At 41.4% G+C, this 20,468-nt stretch overlaps 1 protein-coding gene across 1 annotated transcript in view; it reads right to left on the reverse strand.

Moving 5' to 3' along the window:
- The window catches only part of gas2l1 (growth arrest-specific 2 like 1), a 30,403-nt gene extending 14,339 nt beyond the window's left edge, over positions 1–16,064 (reverse strand). The window contains exons 1-2 of the mRNA XM_079517345.1: positions 14,910–16,064; positions 119–226 (exon numbers count right to left, since the gene is read on the reverse strand). Coding sequence (XP_079373471.1) covers positions 119–226; positions 14,910–15,614 — 813 coding nt within the window. The 5' untranslated portion in view covers positions 15,615–16,064. The remainder of the gene's footprint in view (positions 1–118; positions 227–14,909) is intronic.
- Positions 16,065–20,468: the final 4,404 nt, after the last annotated feature.

A 20,468-nucleotide genomic window follows, 5' to 3' on the forward strand; every position in this document is an offset into this window, starting at 1 on the left:
CCCCAACCCCCAATTTGGGAACTACTGCCCTACGCCACCTTGATGCCCCTAACATGCTCATTTTATGTAAATGTATTGACAAATGATTGATTTCATATTCCTGATATCCAGGTCATACCCTTATGAAGATGAGGGCACTTGAATCTCCAACTTTGTACTTCCCCTCCGACACCTTGGTCATGGGAAATTGAGCTGGACAGGAACAGTGGCCAAGAATCTCCCGCACCTGAAGAGAACAAAACAGGATTTAAAACCTTGAACAGAGAAACATCTCAACATTCTGACATCTCATATTCAACACAGTAAGCCTGAGTTATACTTTGCCTGATATCTGATGCACAGTACAATGTACATGAGTGTGTGTGTGTGTGTGTGTGTGTGTGTGTGTGTGTGTGTGTGTGTGTGTGTGTGTGTGTGTGTGTGTGTGTGTGTGTGTGTGTGTGTGTGTGTGTGTGTGTGTGTGTGTGTGTGTGTGTGTGTGTGTGTGTGTGTGTGTGTGTGAGTCATGACTCATCTTCCTGCCTGCAGAGCTCCAAGTAGCTACTGTGTTATAGAGTGCCCCACCTCTCCTTCCCGTCCCATACAGAAAGCATTGCCTCATCAGCCTGGAACACTGAGGTCACTATCTGCACCGCAATGTGTCATAATTCGCAGGAGACCCAATTCAACTCACAGCGTATATGTGGACGCCATGCTCGTGAATGTCATGTTTCTGTGTAAACTAAACTAATGTGTAGGATTTCACAGTGTAGAAGTAAGTGACATTGCTTCTGGTGGTAGTGATACTGTAAGTTGAGGGGAGAGAGTTCAAAACAGAGACTGGGCGGTGACAGCAGGCGGCCTGTGGTTCCCAGATGGGTTTTGAATTGAGAGAGGCAGAGTTTGGTGCTCTGCTCTGGTGGTGGGTGGGGGGGGGGCTTATTAGGCACTTGAGGCAGACAGAGCTGCATGGAGAGAGACGCCTGTGTTTACGTCATTTAAGCCCCACCTCAAAAGAGGAGAAAGAGAGTCATTACAAAGTGGACAGAGAGGAAAGTAAAAAGTGAGCTGTGTCGAACACATGCAGCGGAACACAAGAGCAAGTACAGTAGTGTACCTAATGGTACAATGCAAGTGCAAATTATGGACATCAAAACAGTATTTGTGGACAGATGTGGCCCCAGTTAGAATTTCTGTTTTGGTAACAGTTAAGAATAGGCAGTTAGGCATGTATCTGTTCATCCATTTAGAACTGAGGCAGATTTTTCGAAATCCTGACCTACGTTTTCTGAACAAAAATGTGATGTTGCTATATACTGTACATACTGTAGCAACAACTACCCCAAAAGGGGTTACCGTCTTGAAGGGTAAAAACCCACTGGTTATACATAACATTAGGGTAAGAGTATATGCAGCGTCCACAAATGTTTGCAAAACCAAAATGTTGTGAGTGCACACGTTTGGTGGAGTTGAGGATGTTCGTTGTTCGGGGTGTTGTCGGTCATAAAACAAAGTTTTACAGATTATGGCATAGTCAGAAGATTAAGGAGGAAGCTTGTCATTTTCCTGAAATAGCACCCTTTATGTCCCATGCTAATTAAAGAGGAGGGCTAAGCCTCCACATCTCACCTGCCTCTCTGGTCTCCCTTCCTTGCCTGCCCCGATTCAAGTTTATATCCTGTTTTTCCACCTGTCTTTTCATCTATGTGCCCCTCTACATCTCTTTAGCCCATGAATTACCAGTTAGGCCTACAACGTCTCTCACTAGACCTCTACTGGTTGTCTTTGTCTCGCTGACATTTGGCTCTCTTTCTCCTCAAGTCTCCTTTGTCTTAATGTCTGCAGTGTAGGTGGATTGAGCCCTGCTTGGGAAAAAAACCCCAGCCGGTGAGTTAATGGAAAGATCCCCATGGCAACAGACACACACATCCTCACCCTTCCTTTAACAGTACATTTGGTTTTCTCGCTTTTCTTTTTTCATTCTTTATTTAGTAGAACCTTTCAGTCCTCTCTTTAACGTTGCAAAATACCTCCCCAAAAACCTTTTAGCTGAGATCATACATTTTCTTCCAGCCAGGAGGTTAGAGTTGTGTACAGCGTGTCTCGTGGCAGAGCAGTGCAGCATGGAAAGATAACCCTTATAGAATGTCTGTGATAACATAATAATAACACAACCTTTTAAGTATTGACTTTGTGGAACTGCCGTGCTATCTCTGTGTGAAAACCGTGTAGCTGGCTAGCTCCCATGTCGTCAATAAATCAACAGCAGGGACACACGCAAACACACTAGTGTAAGAATAAACAGAATTGTAACCGTCGAGGGGGTGGAGAAAAGTAAGGTCACGCAGTAAACATGCGGAAGTGGAATTGGAACACTGCGAAAAACTGAAGGATGAATTATGGATGTATGCTGGTCACATGGGGGACGTTTTCACCAAGCGCTGCAGATGTTTGAGAGAGTAAGAGAAGAATGAACTGCAACTCAATCCACAGCACAGTGAGCAAACCCCTATACTCTTAATCTACTGTGACTATCAGAAGATCACTATGTGTGCACAATAACGTACAAATGATGGAGGGCATTGCCTTTGATTATTTCAAACAATGAGTGTTGGGAAATATAACCTTTAAACTGCTGGGTCAGCGTACATTTACAGATTAACATTCTTTTGTTTGTTTTGATTCTGATACATGTATATATATCTGCAGTACATGTGATAGTGTGAGACGACAGAATTTGGGGGTAATCATAATCTCTTCTTTCCCTTCCTTCCTGACCTACAGATATTTGAGGGGCTGTCCATGGTAGAGATAAGGTCAAGAATGAGGGTTGTCCCAAACCCAAGGGATGCACAGAGGAAATGGGAGTGGGAGAGAGAAAGATGTTCAGCCTCTTTTTGTTGGAGTATACTGATTTGCATTGTGAAACATCACTGGCTAGTGGCTAGTACTGGATTCTTTACTGGATGTGCAGATTTCTCAAACTGTGGTTCCTACACTATTGAAAAACCTTACTATTGCACCATTGGTGTTACATAATTATTTTAAATTAAACTATTTATTAAACTATTAATAGTATTAAACTAATAATGTGAGGCATTGTTTAATTAAATAGGCCTACCCGGGGCCATGCATGTCGGGAACGAGGCATAGCGGGATTACATGCCCCACCCATTATCTGTTATCTGATATACCCGTTGTCAGATCCACACACATTGCCTCATGCTGTTACTTTCATTTGCTTCCTTCACCCTTCACCCTCATTCACCCCCGTTCTCCTAATTTCTGTTTCTATTTCTTTATAGGGTTTTATAGCGGTTGGCATCCTTATTTGTTGCATTAATACCCCTTCTGTTTATCCGAGTGCCCCTACTTGCAATATACCCCACAAACCAGTTTCTTTTATACATTTAAAAAATCACACCCGTGTGAAGTGAGGAGCGCTCTTATCATTGTACATCATCATAACGTAACATGTCGATTTGCTCAGACACATATGACGTAAATTCTCCATTTATTGTCAATGGGAATTTAACAAAAATACAGATTTGCTCAGACACATATGATGTAAATTCTCCATTCATTGTCAATGGCATTTAATGTTTGTGTTAGGACAAAAATCTACACTATAGCTGAATATAGGTATAGGACGGTATATAGGTATATATAGATATTCAAAAATATACGGCTGAGTCATCATAGTGACATGAGGTGACGATGTGGTCCGCCGCCTGTGTATGCTGTTGTGATCTGTTAACTTGTTCTTTTCATTATTTGTTTTTCTTCTGCTGTTTTCTTGTTAAGGGACCAAAAAGTCACGAAGTAACTTTGGTCACTTATTGTTTTTGTGTTTTTTTCCTTCTTCTTCTCCTCCTTCTTCTTCTTCTTCTTCCGCCAAAAATAGCTGTTCTGGCTGAACCGTGCAGTCGTTTTTTGCGAAACGCGGGAATCTAAACAGTGACTATGCGAAGCCCATGACCATTGGCCAAAGGGTGGCGCTATAGCACTGAATTGAAAATGCAAACTTTGAACGTGCATATCTCATGAACCGTTTGACCGTTGGCAATGACACTTTGATACACATATGTGTCTCCTCATGCCGAACAACTTTCGTGTTCTGACTTTTGACCTCTGACCTTTAGATCACAGTTTAAATGTATCTCCTCCCAGGATCTTTGATCAAAATGCACGAAAACTTCTACACGTGAACTTTGGACCTATACGGACAAATATTCGTAGTACATTTTTTTAAGTGAAAAAAAATCACTTTTGTCCCTAATACATGTATACATGCAGCGTCATATGCTAATGCAACTGTACAGTATGGTAGAGGGTCATGCCAAATATCACTGAACGCAGTCTTATTTCCGCTGAAGTCTGAAAAGTCTGAAAACCCACCTTTTCAGACACCACCATGGCCCGTAGCATGACTTGCCCTAGCCTAGCCCCTTAGATAGCACTTTATGTAGACTTAGATAGTATTTTAAACAGACTTATAGCATGTTACGTAGACAGCACTAGAATTGCATTTTATGTAGTCATAGCATTTTATAGTACACATGTATAATATATAATATAGTATAGTATGTATAGTTTACATATATAGTTTCATGATATAGATACTCCACTGTTCTTAGCTTACGCATGTCTTATGATAACTACTTTTATATATGTAATGTATGCCTTGCTTTTTGTTATTGCTTAATGTAAGTCGCTCTGGATTAAGAGCGTCTGCTAAATGCCTAAATTGCAAATTGTAATTGTTATAGGTCAAAGGGGGGCGCTATGGCATTTTTTTTTAAAAATTAAACCTTTGAACAGGCATAACTTATGCCTAGTTTGTCCAAAAGTCATGGCACTTGTTTCCACTTGTTCCTTGACTCGTGGGGAACACATGTGTCACTTTGATCAGTAAGCTCCGCCCTCAGATTGTCTGCCACTTTTAAAAAACGCTTACACCTAATTTTCTGCCTGTTTTTTTGAGCAATTTGCATGAAATGTTCATTGTCCTGTGTAGCTCAGTCAGTAGAGCTCTTGCCTTTGGACCACAAGGTTGTGTGTTCAAATATGGGTACTGACAACTCAGCTCGTCAGTCTTATTTGTGCATATTGTTCTTATTGCGTATTGTCTTCTTTCTTGGTCCCGCCTTATCGCTGCTTGCAGCTATATTTTTTAACTTGTTCTTGTTCAGCACCACACCCTGGTCATTGTAAATGTGCTATATAAATAAAGTCTGAGTTGAGTTGATTATTATATTATTACATTATGTTTGAAAGAATTTTAAAATGCAAATTGAAGTTGACCTAGGAGCATATAGTATACATTCATACACATACAGTATAACCGCTATACTGTATGTGTATGAATGTATACTGTATGCTCCTAGGTCAACTTTGTATATAAACTTGCTCAAAGTTCATTCAAATATATTATTGTGGGCAACTGGGCACCCACATGAACAAGGCTGCAGCATTTGGAGTGTGTGAACCCAGCTTCAGAAGTGCTCCTTTTAAAACATAGACATTGCTAGCTTGCTGTAACTTGTTTGTTGTAGGATTGGTATGATGATAACTGTCCTAGAAATCAAGCTTCAACCATACAAATTAACATCTCAATAAATACATGGCTTTATTTTGCATGTGTTAAGAGATCTCTGGTATAGACCTCCTCCCCCAGAGTAGCAAAATAAATCCTCATGGAAGAGTAGACAAGGAGGGGGTTTTCTGACCAACACCAACTGCAGTACACAGGTGAGTTACATGAAATAGCACAGAACAAGATACTCAGTCTGCTCAGTTTATCTGCTATGTGTATCAGTGTATGGAATAGTTAGTTCCAAAACATCTTTACTGTCAGATAAGGAAAGAATCAGGGAAGCAAAAAAGCAAGGGTTGTGGGGGCACTGTGGGGGCGGGAGCATTTTTGGAACTTTGGGGGGTATTACTTCACTAACCACAACTAAGGATTCCCGGAGCCTGTGCAGTGTGCACCCATGGTGGGTGGGGTTTTATTACATAGCCTGCTCTCCTGCTGCTCTATCAAACCACTGACCTCATAGTACAGAAGAACGACTGTGCAATATCATGGAAAAACGGATGAAATACCCATATGGCTAGAGGGTTTTAGGAAAAATTTGAGTCGTTATAATTACATTGGGTGTCAAGCAGAGAGTGCTGTAGGGTCTGGATCCTGAACTGAAGATTGTAGATAGGTACACATACTGTACACTAAAAACAAACAGGCTAGGCCTGCAGAGACTGGTTAGAAGAATAGGGCTGAATTCAAAGGCCTCAGGGTGAAGTCTTAATGTTAACGCTTTGATAGAATGGACATAGTAGTACATTAGAGCAATTGTTTCACACCATTCCTTTATGGCCTTGGAAGTGCAACCTTTACAAAAGCAATGCAGGCCAGCTCATAGACAATACAAAGCTCTATGTTCTGAATGCCATTATGAAATAGCTTTGCAGCTCAAGGGCAGGTTTCAACTGTATTTCTGAGGAAAGCCTATCCCTGAAAACCGATGTTTATCTTTGGGCCACATGATAGACAGCCTGCTGGGGGACAACACTAAAAACCAACGGCATCCATAAGAGACTGCAATACTGTCATGTGATGATGAGAACTTCTTCAGTCAGCCGATCACCAACTCAATTGTCAGTTTGTTTGATGTGTATCAAAAGATCTGAACTCAATCTCCACGTTCTATCAATACACCAGTGTGACAACTGTCACTGGGCCAAGGTTATATGAGTGGAGTCATCTCATCTCATTCTGACAGCTACACCTGAGACCAGTTTAGAGAATCAGAGGACAGCTGCAGAAAAACAAAATGCACAGACACATCAGTCTAACCCCATTTAGATAAATGCATACTTGAACAATAGTATGTGCGATAATGCTGATTACAAAGCAGATATCTCCACACACTGCAATAAAGGAATAGAGCAGGTTATAATTCATAGTGTGGAGTCAGCTGTTTACACATGCATCTTGCTGCATGGAAGAAAAACAAAGGACAGGCAGTCGGCAGAGAGAGAGAGAGAGACAACCGCTCTGCACTGGCACTGTGCAGAACCAACTGGGTAAAAATAACTATTAATTGGTCATACAGTGTTCAAATTTAGCCCACGTCTAGTCTAAACACTTCCATGAGCTGTGTGTGACAAAGGATAGAGAAACACTGTGAGGCATGCCATGTTCTCTCAGCAATGTGTACGGGTCTGGCCCAATGCAAGCCATGATGACCTACTTTTCTCTTTCTCTGACACGCACACGCACGCACGCGACAGACACACACACGCACGCACGCACGCGACAGACACACACACACACACACACACACACACACACACACACACACACACACACACACACACACACACACACACACACACACACACACACACACACACACACACACACACACACACACACACACACACACACACACACACACACACACACACACACACACACACACACACACACACACATTCTCCCACCCTCTCACAGTGTAAAATCTATTCCAGTCTGGTTTAGCAGAGTGTAGAGTAAAGGCACTCCAGGCTTTGTCTCGTTTTTTCCCACTGAATTCATGAATTGGACCATGTGGCTAATGGAGCATATATTCCACAACATGCTCTCCCTCTGACTCTCTCTCTCTCTCTCTTTCTCTCTCTGGTGCCTGTGATTCTTCCTGTCTACATTCAACAGCATCAGTCTATCTTATGAGATGAAGGCCTAGATTAGCATTACTGTCCATGTTGGCAGTCAATTCTGTGCTGCTCCTCCATGCCACCAACAAGGCATACTGTTCTGCCCTCCACTCTATCGTCTCCAGGGGGGGAAGGTGGGGGAGGGGAAGGGAAGGGAAGAGAGATGTGGGTTATTGCACATTTATGAACCAGACAAGGAATGAATGATGAAGCCCAAGGGTGAAGACACATGAACCATTTCATATGAGCGAATCCAAAGAAGAGGAGATGAGGAGTAAAGGATGCATGATACAATGCAACCTTTCAGTGCAAAAAGCTCCAATGGTCTGCTCTTATTGTCTTTGCGTATGCATGCTCAAAGACCTAACATATGCATCTATGCATGCAGCAAGTATGTGAACAATGCAGGCTTCCATTAAGGGGGGTCAGAAAGTATAGTTTGTATTATCATCAGTGTATGTCAGACTGCATGGTAATTGGGTGTATGTGTTTTATCAAGGCAACTACAGTAACCCCGGGGCCTAATTGCACTCATGGTCCACAGCTCAAAGAACAACAGACATGGTATTGTAAGGAGTCAGGACATGTCTATTATGTCTTTTGTGTATATATATGGACAGCCAAGAACTATTGCCTGTGGCTTCTTGTGGCATATGGGGGTCAGTCTGATATCACTATCACAATCTACATGTAGAGGAAATATGGCCTGCTTTAGAAAATCTTATAAAACAGTGTGTAGAGATAAGAATATAAATTAACTACTGACTGTACTATTTCTATTTAAAATAAATACCACTTCATAAGTGTGAAAATGTGATTCAGAATAAAACTGATCTGTGTATAAGTTGGTCTATGGGAAACTCTATTTTTGTAGGAACTGCAAAACTCAGGATGAGTGAGACCAGTCACTTCCTTTAGTTCCTTATGGAAAGTCATATCTTATGTATCTTTGGATGAGTCGACGTATTTGTAGGACAGTGGTTGCCGTTAGACTGCATGTTTAAATAAACGCCTATGCTAACCAGGAAAGCAAACAGGAACTGAACTGCCCCACTAATCACCAGATACACATACATTTTGATGTGACACCTACTGTATACAGGGAACTACCATTCCTGCTCAACAGGCCACCAGCACTGAGGGTATGAACGAGTAAGTCAATGAAATTGATATGGGCCACTGTTGCACAACAAAGTTTAAAACTTTTTTTTTAATATGCCCAACAGTAGATCTTGAGCCAGGAAATAGATAGATACTGTAATAACTAGAACTGCACTCTGTCGAGTGCCTACTTGCGTGTTGCACACAAGTAGGCCATAAATGGCCTATTAGTGCGCAAGCAGAGCACGCAAGTACTGTCGACGCTACGAACTTTCAAATCTCAGCCTCTCTGTAAAACATTGAACTTAAATACTAAAGTCGGGTTATAACTGGCTGTCAATGGTGACGTAATTACGATATGTTTCAATTGGTTAGCTAACAGGTAACGTATGTATGTATATGTAAGTTGTACGTTGAAAAGTACTATACTGTGGTCGGCTGGCTTTTTTATGCGTATGCTCGTGGTATATATACTGATTTTTGACGTATCAATGCCGGGGTATAACTGGCTTTCGATGGTGACGTAATAAAGATAGGTTTCAGATTACATACATTATCTTTAATCCACGGTATAAAACAAGAGATCATAGTACGTAATAATAATACATATGATTTACATGCACTTTTTTCAAGGTACTCAAAGTCGCTTTACAGAACAAAAATAATACAAATCACACCCGTGTGAAGTGAGGGGCGCTCTTATCATCGTACATCATCCATTCATAGTCAATGGGAATTTAATCTTTGTGTAGGGACAAAAATAGCCGATTTGCTCGTCTACATATGACGTACATTCTCCATTCATTGTCAATGGGAATTTAATGTTTGTGTAAAATGAAAATCTACACTATAGCTGAATATAGGAGGAACTAGCGCCCCTCAAAAATTAACTCGTTAAAAGGTAGACAAACAAAAAGTGGAGGGTGGGGAATTATGTAGGGAAAGCAAGTCCGAAAAGGTGTGTTTTGAGTGTGCTTTTGAATGTGGTGAAGGTGGAGTCAGCTGTGATCTTGACAGACAGACAGACAGACAGACAGACAGACAGACAGACAGACAGACAGACAGACAGACAGACAGACAGACAGACAGACAGACAGACAGACAGACAGACAGACAGACAGACAGACAGACAGACAGACAGACAGACATATCGTATTCTCATAAAAGGCCATCATTCTATTACACAAACACAATACTTTCCTCATTGATGCAAAAGGAAGTTAAGCCTGATTTATGTTTTGTCGTATGACATTGTCATGGACTAAAAAGATCTACAAGCTCACAATGTGTTGTGGAAGCCACACTTGTAAACGTAAGACAGGGCATAAATTAGGTATAACACTTCACTACTAAGATACTAAGAAAAGTGCAGGGCCCAGGAAATGATTCCCCGTTCATTTTACTCATAGACATTTCAAAAAGTATTTATTTAAAGACCTTTTAAGCCTTGTACAAAGCCAACTCGGGTTGTGACAAATCATGACAACAAACGCAATTTTTCGGGCCGAACAAATAATTAGAAAGAACACTTTTTTGTTGTCTTTCTTGTTTGTAATTATTTGTTTGGTCCAAAATATTGTGTTTGTTGTCATGATTTGTCACAACTCGAGTTGGCTTTGTACGACGCTTATAAGGTCTTTAAATAAATACTTTTTGAAATGCATTGGGAATTATTTCCTGGGCCTGGCGTCGTCATGAAAGGGGGCGGGACTGCGACGCTCTATAGTATAATGGCAAAATGGTGACAGAAAGCACGTATATGCCACACCACCACACCATTCTGCTGGGGATATCTGAGCCACCGCTGAAAGGCTCAAATATGTTTAATCAAGTGTGTGTTACCTGCCTTGGATAAATATCCTTTCCAATGCAAGTTAAAGCAAACCAAATGTTGACTTAGAATTTAACTAAATAAATATGCATGACAGTATCTCATGTGATGTTTTTCTCTCCTAAATGTGAAGTACCCTTGGTGGTGAACAGATTGCCAAACAGATCACTTTCTTTTCATGTTCAAATTGTATTGGAATGTCCAAACAGGCACATCAATGATCAATCATTGCCTCTTTTGAAAGAACTTGTAAATATTAATCATATTTTCTCACATGCAGGCATTTGAATCTGCTGTTAAGTGGTCTAGTTAAGTGGTCTCTCAGACGATGTCTTTAAAAATGACATTTCATCAATAATGTTACAGACTCTTGAACACTTTAAAAACCCTCTATTCTTAGAGTGATTTAGACTCTAAATCACTCTAAGAATCTAAATGTTAGAGTTCCAACTGTACTTGGTACGTTGGTTCACTCTTCACCAAATCTCTTTGCCAAAAATGGCCGATCTAAAAGCTTACAATTACAACGCGTCACGTTGTGAGACATTGTGAGCTTGCAGATCTGCTATTTGTGGGGTTCAAGCGGATAAAACTTGTAACCTGGCGTCCCTCCCTATTTGATTTGGGCATGTCATTATAGGAAAAGAAATTGTGAGCTTATAGATCGTCTATTTTCGCTAATCGTCACATGACGTGTATGAAGTGGTCAATTGGGGAACGAGGTTGTGAATATATTAAATAAATGAATCTACATTTTGGTGTGCATTTATCTATTAATCATTTAATTTAAAAAAATCACACCTGTGTGAAGTGAGGGGCGCTAATATATTAAAGTCTAACTCATGTTGATTAGGTGATGTAAAACAAACGGTGCCAACACAAACATTAAACGCGATTAACAATAAAGAGACAATATGACGTAATGAGGTACATTATGACGTAAAATTTCCCTTCATTATCAATGGCGTTTACAAAACAAACATTGAACTAAAGACAAACATTAAACCTGTATATAAATTGAAGTAGAACTGAATATTTATCCAAAAAATAATAATTAATTAAATTCTCCATCAATGCCATGTAGCTTTATATAAAACAGGTGCTATGACATCGGATTTAACGGGTATTGCATACTAGGGTGAGGTATGCATTCTCGATTTTTCATTGTTCCCATCTTGCATCCTTCCCAAGTAGGCCGGTGCCCGGATGGGCACAGGTCTAGTTACACAATTAATCTAAATCTAAATTCAGACACTGATGCAATCTGATTTTGTGAAGAATCGTGCAGAATCGTGCAGCACTAGTTGGCTGTCCAATTCACTTTAGTTTAGTTTAGTTATGTCTTTGTTTATGTTTTTATAAATATTTTCATGGATAAACTGAGAATCATGTGAGAATCGTGATCTCAATTCTTGTGGACGAAAATCGAGATTCACATTTGAGCAAGAATCGTGCAGTACTAGGTCTAGTATATGGTATAACTGCTGTCTTTTTATACCCATGCCTAGCATCACTGTTGTTCTGGGGGTAAGATTCACAGAAAAGAACAGATCTACAAGCCCACAACGCATTGTAACACACTGCGTTGTGAGCTTCTAGGTTGGCTATTTTCGGTGAAGAGATTTGCTGTAGAGGGAAAAAGAGCAGACCAAGTATAGAGCCAAGTCAGCCAATCATGGTCCACTAAATTTGGTTTACTAACTGTAGTAGGTTTAAGTCGAAAAAGGCTGCTACAGTAAAGTCTCTGAACTTAGGCCTACCTCTAGTATCTGCCTTTTACCCCCTTAGTTATTTTATTGTCATTACTGATGATTACTTATCCCCAAACATATTGTGGGAATATTTTGTGAAAGCACAAATAGTCATCCCCACTATAACATCACAATATCGATATTGAAGTATTTGGTGAAAAACATGATCATAATTGTGTCCATATTGCTCAGCCCTACTTCATCATGCATAAAGCTATCATGCATAAAAGTATAGCATTATAAGCGGTAGATGAGAAGGAGCCTAGGCATCCGGTACTGACAAGCAATTCATTCTGCATGATGCAGGAAAGTGGCACTGCCTGCATGACTGGCTGTTCTGCAGACCAGACACTCAACAGTCTCACAGCCGAGGGCCAATGAAAATATGACTAAGCCCGTCAACTTTCTTCTCCCTCCCTCCCATTAGAAATACTCATGACTACTGGCAACAAGGGTTTCTAGTAATTACAAGACACTATTCTATACAAGAGAAGAGTTATCGCAAGTGTATTGCAGAGAGAACTGGTAACTGAGGTTATGGAAGAACTACAGGCTGAATACCCTGTAGAGTCGACAGAAGGTGGTTCAGTTACCAATTCATCAGATATTGATTGGAACAAAACCCTCTGTGTAGTTCTGCAGTTGAAATACTACAGTCCGGAATCAGATATGGGTGACATTGACCACCCTTGTCCCAGACAAGGTCAAGGACCAAAAGAAAAAGAAGAAGAAAATAATCACACAAAAAGATGATGTAACCTCAAGATGATCAAACACCAGACAAGATGGTTTAGTCGATTATTAGGGCAAATAATAGTACAGTAACTGTATATTCTTTAGATAATAGCTGCTTCTCTCTCTTAGTACCTGCTGACGTTCCCACTCCCAGAGATTCATGTTGCTGATGCACTGTTGTCAGGAGCATGCAGGGCAATACTTTTTTTCTAACGGATCAAGCCATATCAACAGTCTCTGTACTTCGATATCACTACAGGACTGTGTGCAAGAGAGACAGAGAGCCGAGGGGGGGGGGGGGGGGGGGGGGGGTTGATGAGCTGGTGGTCAGTGGTCAGGACAACATGAAAAGGAGAGCAAGAGTAAAATATTCCCCTTTAAGAAGTTCATCTGTTTGCATGCTGGACAGAATCCATGCCAGACTTTGACATGGTCATATGAGTGTGTAGACACCTAGAAGAAGGCTGGATACAAAGAGTTTGCTTCCCTCCTCAACATGCTCTCCCTCCTTCCCTATTTCTGTGCAGAGATCACACAATAATTGCTCCGCTCTGCTGCCTGACCAGCATGAGTATGACTGCTGACTGTCTTTCCTCCCCTCCTCCCCCCTCTATGCTTTGCCTCACATCTCTAGTGTGAAAGGCGGACATTGTCCCCGCTCCTCTCATCCGCACCAAAATATTAACTCCTCTCCACTCATAAACCGAGCACGTGTTGTGCTGGTCTGTCTGCAGATGAGTTGTGCTATCTCTAACAATGTCTCATTCATGCTCACACGCTTATGTCTGGCAGGTCCCAGGGGGGGACAGCCAGTTAAGAGACAAATTACGCAGGGTTGGATGATGGATCCAATTTAAGGATATAGGAAATATTTGTTTTATAGCCAAACAGCAAATAGAGCCTTGCCCTATGGGTGTGTGGCAGTTTAGTGTTGAAGTTGGTTAGACTCTAACACAGGTTGGGAATCACTGGGTTGGAGAGGAGCTATTACACAGAACAGATGGGTTTCTCCTGTGCCTGCAGCATATTGTGTTAAATTAGCCTTAAGGACAAAATAAACCAGGAGACTATTTGCAACAAGCCTAACCAGGTTATCCACTGTGAGCTGCAAGAAAACAACCACTACACAGGCTAAGCAGACATTTCAGTTTGAACTAAAGGAATTTGTACCTGAATCTGAGGCTGTGACCTTTCAGGTCCAGTGTTGAAGAATGTGAGGAATTGAGCACAAATTGTACATTGCATTGACCCAACCTGTGGAGTGGAATTTAGCCTAAACACAAACAGAAACATGCCAGATAGCCGCAGGGCGCCAGACTCCTCTGCAGCATTGAGATTAGGCCTATATTTTCAGAGGGATAATTTTAGCAGGGCTAGGGTCACTTTTGACACAGCTGTGTTTTATTGGGCGAATTAAAGTGTTCTTATGTCCTATAAGCTCAGCTGCTCTATATTGTCTAGTACCAGATCCAAGAATACCAGGCGATGTTATAGCCAAACTCATAGCAGAGTATAACACTCCAGAAATGTAGACTGACATCACATCAGGTGCAAGTCAGTGGACTTGAGTTCACTTAATCACATGATACGGTTAAATGTATCTAATACAATATGGAGCAATTGGAAGACCACTTCCACAATTATGTAAATTATCAATCATTACTACTATAATACATGGGCCTATTATGTCTTGTAATTCATCTAATTAGATCTAAAGAGTAAAGCTTTGGTGATAAATTGATAATGTGAACAGTTGGCTACTGTTACTGATAATATTTAGGACCCCAACTCACCAACTCGTCCAAATTTCTCATGTCACATAAAACTCTTTTCTGCTGCCAGTGGAGGAATTGGCTTGGATCCTCCTGTTCGTCCTCGACAGTTTCACTGATTTCACTCCGAGTGAAACACCTGCTGGGCGGGCTCTGTTCACCTGGTTCCACCGACACCGAGTCCCGCAAGCTCTCTTGGTCCCGAATCTCCTCTTCAATCTCCTCCTCCAGTTGGATCAGCATGGGAGCCAGCATACCAAACTTGGCCCCACGACGCGCCACCTCAAGAAGGCAAAGAACGAAGTTCTTTTCGTTGCATCTTTCCACTACGTCGTTGGTCTCAAACATAAGGACATCCTTGATCCAAAGTTCCTGTCTACACCAGGCAATGAAATTCGAGACATTGTCCCGTGCCAGAAACGACCCGGGGACAACGTTGCGCGACTGAAAGCCCACATCCTTGCATGGCATCTTCATTGCCTTTGCAGCCTCCGGGTATTCCAACTGGAAGTCCACTGCGGCGCGGTTCACGTTGTTGGCATGCCGACAGAGGGCACAGCCGGTCTCCAGCGCCTCCATGAAGGTGTCCACCGTAATATCTAGGTCATAAAGGGTGTTGAGCCACTCGGCCAGGTCCTCCTTCATGGCATACAGGTATTCTTCACTCGATTTAAAGGGCCGTATACTCTTGGAAGCGGCGGACTGGATGTTACTCTGATCAGCCATGTTTGTCGGAAATCGGAATATGTAGCCTATCTATCAATACAGTCTACCAATAATTCCGGTTCGTCTCATTGCAAAACTGATATCCAACGCCTTGTTGTCAAATCAGAGCGAAATAACCGCGTTGACGCACCCATGACACCCTGCATGTGCGGTATCTGTATAGTGGAGCTCCTTGAAGGAATGCTGTGTATTGTCAGAGCTGCATACCGGGATGCGGGACAGCCGCGGCGCGTGGATGCGTTTTCCGGATGCCTGCGTGAAACCAGTTTCCTTCAATGAGCACATCGCCACTGGGAGAACATTACATCGGTACTTCGGTAGTCGGTAATGTTAGTAGGCTACATTGATACATTACACACCCATTTGTCGGCCTATTCCATGTGGCAGGTCGTGAATTCCCACACCCTGAAAAATCCACGCGTTACCATATCCGATGAAGGTGACCAGTCAAACCACCACGGCAGCCGGCTCCTTGGTGAAATCACAACACTGACCAGTCAGGTTAGTGATACAGCCTCCCAGATCATCGTTCCTCGTAGCACAGCCCATATTGCGCCGCCTCTCGCAGTCGCAGACTCGCACTGAATATTATGTTGACCCGCTCTAGCTAAAGACCAGCAGAGCGATGCGGTCGGTCTATGGCACATCCCATTATGAGGGATGAAAGCCCAGCAGAAGAGGAAAAACTTAACCCCCTGTGCACCGTCAGATTAAATCATCTTTAACATGCTCGTCAAATCGTACCTACACAAGCATGTGATTCCGGTTGGCGCAGTAGACTAGAGCAAATTTGACAAACATGTTTAATGCTGGTTTCTTGACGAATTAACAAATATATAGCCTCGGAGACCACATGCATTTTCCTTAAATTCAAACGAAAAGGAAACAAATATATTTAAAAGCCCTGTAGCACTAAGCTGGATAATATTGCTTCAGCTTGCAAGGAGTTTTTACTGCTCGGCAAGGAGCAGGCTGGACTCGGGCCTGTTCCTCTGTAAGGAAGTATGTGGATATGTTAATATTTGGACAGTTAACTTAACAATAGTCTATATTTTTGTTAGCCTAGTTATTTGGGACAATGGAAAAATGAACATAATTTCTAAGTCAGCTGTTGTTGATATGTCTGGGAAAATATATAAAACATATATATCATATATATCATATAACATATATATCATGTCTACTAAAGTTATAGCATTCCTTTGCATGATTGTCATATTTGATGATGGAGCCGAGACTCCAGCTATTGCTCTGCTCCAATATAAAGGTATAAACCTCTATGCCAACTGCTATGGGTTGTCTGTCTGAAATAAGCACCAGGAAGCATAACTGTTACCATTTGTAAAAGATAATAGGCCTAAACATTAAAGATGGAGTGCCGTGATTTTTTTCCACCCTAAAACATTATTCCAAAAAAGTGCACAGTAGCCTACTGGTATTTGTTAAAATGTAATTTTTATGTGGACATGGTTTGCCTGGTGGGTGGTGATCCACCACAACTGAAGGCACCCACAGCTGTTGTTGCATGATAAAGGGGGAGGGGATGATATTGTGATGTCACTATATCACTGTTTTTTTTCATTGGCACGTTTTACTGTCAAGGTTTCAGCCTCCGGGAAGAAACCCTAAATACAAAGGGAAGATATCATTGCACATAACAACCACACCAAGGGGTCTAATGAAGTACTGTCACTTCATATATAGACACATGGAAAACTGAAAGAAAAACATCACGGCACTCCATCTTTAAATATTTATTATATAGGCCTAGATATAACAATAGCCTAAATATTGAGCTTGAGTTTTCCATATTTCTTTCTTCCATTATTATATTTTACTAGAATCATTGCATAGCCCTACCCGGCTATGCAATACCCGTTGTACCCGTGTCAGTGTACCCGTTCCACCCATCTGTCTGTGTCCCAATTATGGGACACAGACATAATAGCCCATATATGGAGATTTCTGTATAGGCTATCTGTCTCTCTGTGTCCCTTTATTCATATATAATGGAGTTCTGTGTCAGGCATCCACAAATATAGTGTGTTGTGATGTCAGAACAGGCCAGCTCCATATATGGAGCCTGGGCAGGGGCCCTGTCCAGAGGCCTTTTGTGGCAGTTCTGGACAACCGTGGGTCCGACCGACGGTCGGTGGAGCGAACGGTTCTCGAGTTACTTGCATTATAGCCTTACACACGTACAGACAGACGTACAGAGAAGTGCTGCATTTATAGATAGATTAAAGGTGCATATTGTAATGATCTGTTTTGGTTAAAGGAAACGTTTTATTTTATTTTGTTAAATATATTCCTAATAAAACATTCAATAATGAAAGAAGCAACTGGCAGGTGGTGTGTAAAATTGTTGTAAATCATTTTCTCTATACGCTTAGCCTGCTTGGTTGCTGCTTGGTTTGCACTGTCCCAAATGACTACAAAATGAATTCTTAATTGGCCACTTTGATTATTTTTGTATTGTTGCCAAATTATTCCTAGTGCATACAGCGCTTTTTCGTTGTACCGGTATTTGTTTAGTCAGTGGCATTCTTATTTTGAAGTCCCAATAGCGGAAGTTAAATCCTTACAGAAGAAAGACTTGACGAGCTTGTTAAGATAATAAAAGCGAACGGAACACGGTCTTCTCTTTCTGCACCGTGGCGTAGGCTACCCAGTACCCACACCCACACTGTCTACTCCACACACACTGCAGGACTCTGGAGGATAGTATTCTTTCCAGGCATAGCACGCATTTTCATGATGATGAAGGGACCCCGAGTCCATCATATTGTTTAGGGTAATTATGTGACAAGACAATGGCGTATTTAGCCCAATGATTATACATACATTATTATAATGTACTATGTACAGACGTCACATTATAATGTTGTGTACCAGCTCGATCGCTCGGCTCGAGTGTGGGACTATGTGGACTACGGTAGTCTGAAAGATCAAATACCGGTAGGCCCTAGAATAGAAGAGGTCAGCTAGAGGCCATATATTTCAATTAGGCATATGCCTATCTATAAATCAATATTCCGGTTAAATTAAAGATCTCACGCCCACTGTAAAAACTAATAAAAAGCTCACAACTTGGGAGAACAAAGGCTACTCATGTCAGAGAGGTGTTTGAGACATATTTATTGGGGTTGCAGAAAAAATGCTAGCCTTCCTAATAGCAGCCCACTGCAAACAACAAACAGCAGCATACTGCAACTGCACAACTAGCCTAATCGCTGCTTGCGTTATCTGTTGCATACAAAATATCCAGCAGGGCCGACTCGGCCGAGCCATGGGCCGAGCTCCAAAATTGGAGCGTTAACTTTACCAACTGTCCGTTATTTCATTAATAACTTTACTGCAGCTGCTCATGGCCGTTTGTCAGCCAGCATGATTTTCAATTTCAGGGGAGGCTTGTTTTCGTTTAAAAAGTAACACACTGACAGAGAGAGAGAGAGAGAGGAGAGAAAGGGGAAGGAGGAGGCTGATGAGATCATTTTGTGCCTGGATGAATCAGCTTTTCTGAAAGAGTGCTTTAAGATGCCAAATCTGACAAGATAACTTCCAGACAACTTTATATGAAGTAGTTAAAGTATTTAAATAAATAAAAGGGCGAGCTGCTCGAACAATTATCTTTTTGACTTATAATTATATTGCAGCCAAACCTATGCAGGGCTATATCTCTTCCCCATGGACAACGAAAATAAAAATTTGATTTTACATTAGATAAGTGGGTAGTGTTGAGTAATGGTGATGGAACAGCAAAAAGGTAAAAATAAAAATAGGACGCCATTTATTTTGATGCTTCGACTGAGATATGTAAAGGAAGTATTAATTTTTGTCTGTGTATATTTCTATGCCGTTATGTATGTGTATCATATGTGTAGGCCTACACCTCGATGTATGTAGGCTATAGACTTATTGGCTTGATGGTAATACATTTATGGATTTACCTTCTGATTTTTTGTTTCATTTTAATCTTGATTGTAGGCTACTTTTCAAAGCACACCCTTCCCACACCTGCCTGAACTCAAGTGATCATGACCATTGACCATGAGTTTTCACATGCTTAATACTTACCATTGCTACCTTTAGAAGTTATCATACTCAAGCATAACTCCCCCCCCCCCCCCCCCCCAAATGAGACAAATGAACCCTCATTTTTACCTCCGGATTAAAATGGTGTGGATAGACCCGAGGTTGGCCATGTAGAATACATTTCAGATTGAATTACTCCAGCTGCAGAAAGAACATCCTCTGCCAGGCACTCTGATGGTGATGTTCTCCTCGCACCGGTGGCCTGAGATTGACGCTTGTATTGATTTTGGAAGGATTCCTTTTCCAAGGCAAACATGAGGTTGAGAAGTTTGATTGGAGAAACCTGTACAAATTGTCAGGATTTACATTTAAGGATGCAATGGATTAGATCAAAGAAATTTAAGTGGTTATTGTAGTAACCTAGGAACAGTGAAAATTCTCAAAAACAGAATTATCTGAGAATGCCTAATATCCATGTGTTTAACATGACAAGAGAATGTGGCCTGCATTCACACATGTGATTAATAACATTCCATGTTTGTGCAATCTTCAAAAAGACAAAAATGGAAGTCAATTGAAAAGCAAGTTTCCTAAAAGCCAGGTTTACATAAATCTGAGAACCCATAGTAAAAAAAAAAGGAAAAACAGCACCTCTTTTCCTTTGATGAAGTCAGTGTCTCGAGAGACTAGGTTTGCATTGGCTCTGCATTGCAGCCAACCATGCAACGTTTGTAAATGGTGCCACCTTGAGGACATTTCAGTAAACCAATATGAGTTAAGTTGAGTATACCAATGCTTGACCAAATAGCTTTTTGTGCA

Source organism: Electrona antarctica (genome assembly GCF_951216825.1).
Source record: "Electrona antarctica genome assembly, chromosome: 12".
Taxonomy (NCBI): domain Eukaryota; kingdom Metazoa; phylum Chordata; class Actinopteri; order Myctophiformes; family Myctophidae; genus Electrona; species Electrona antarctica.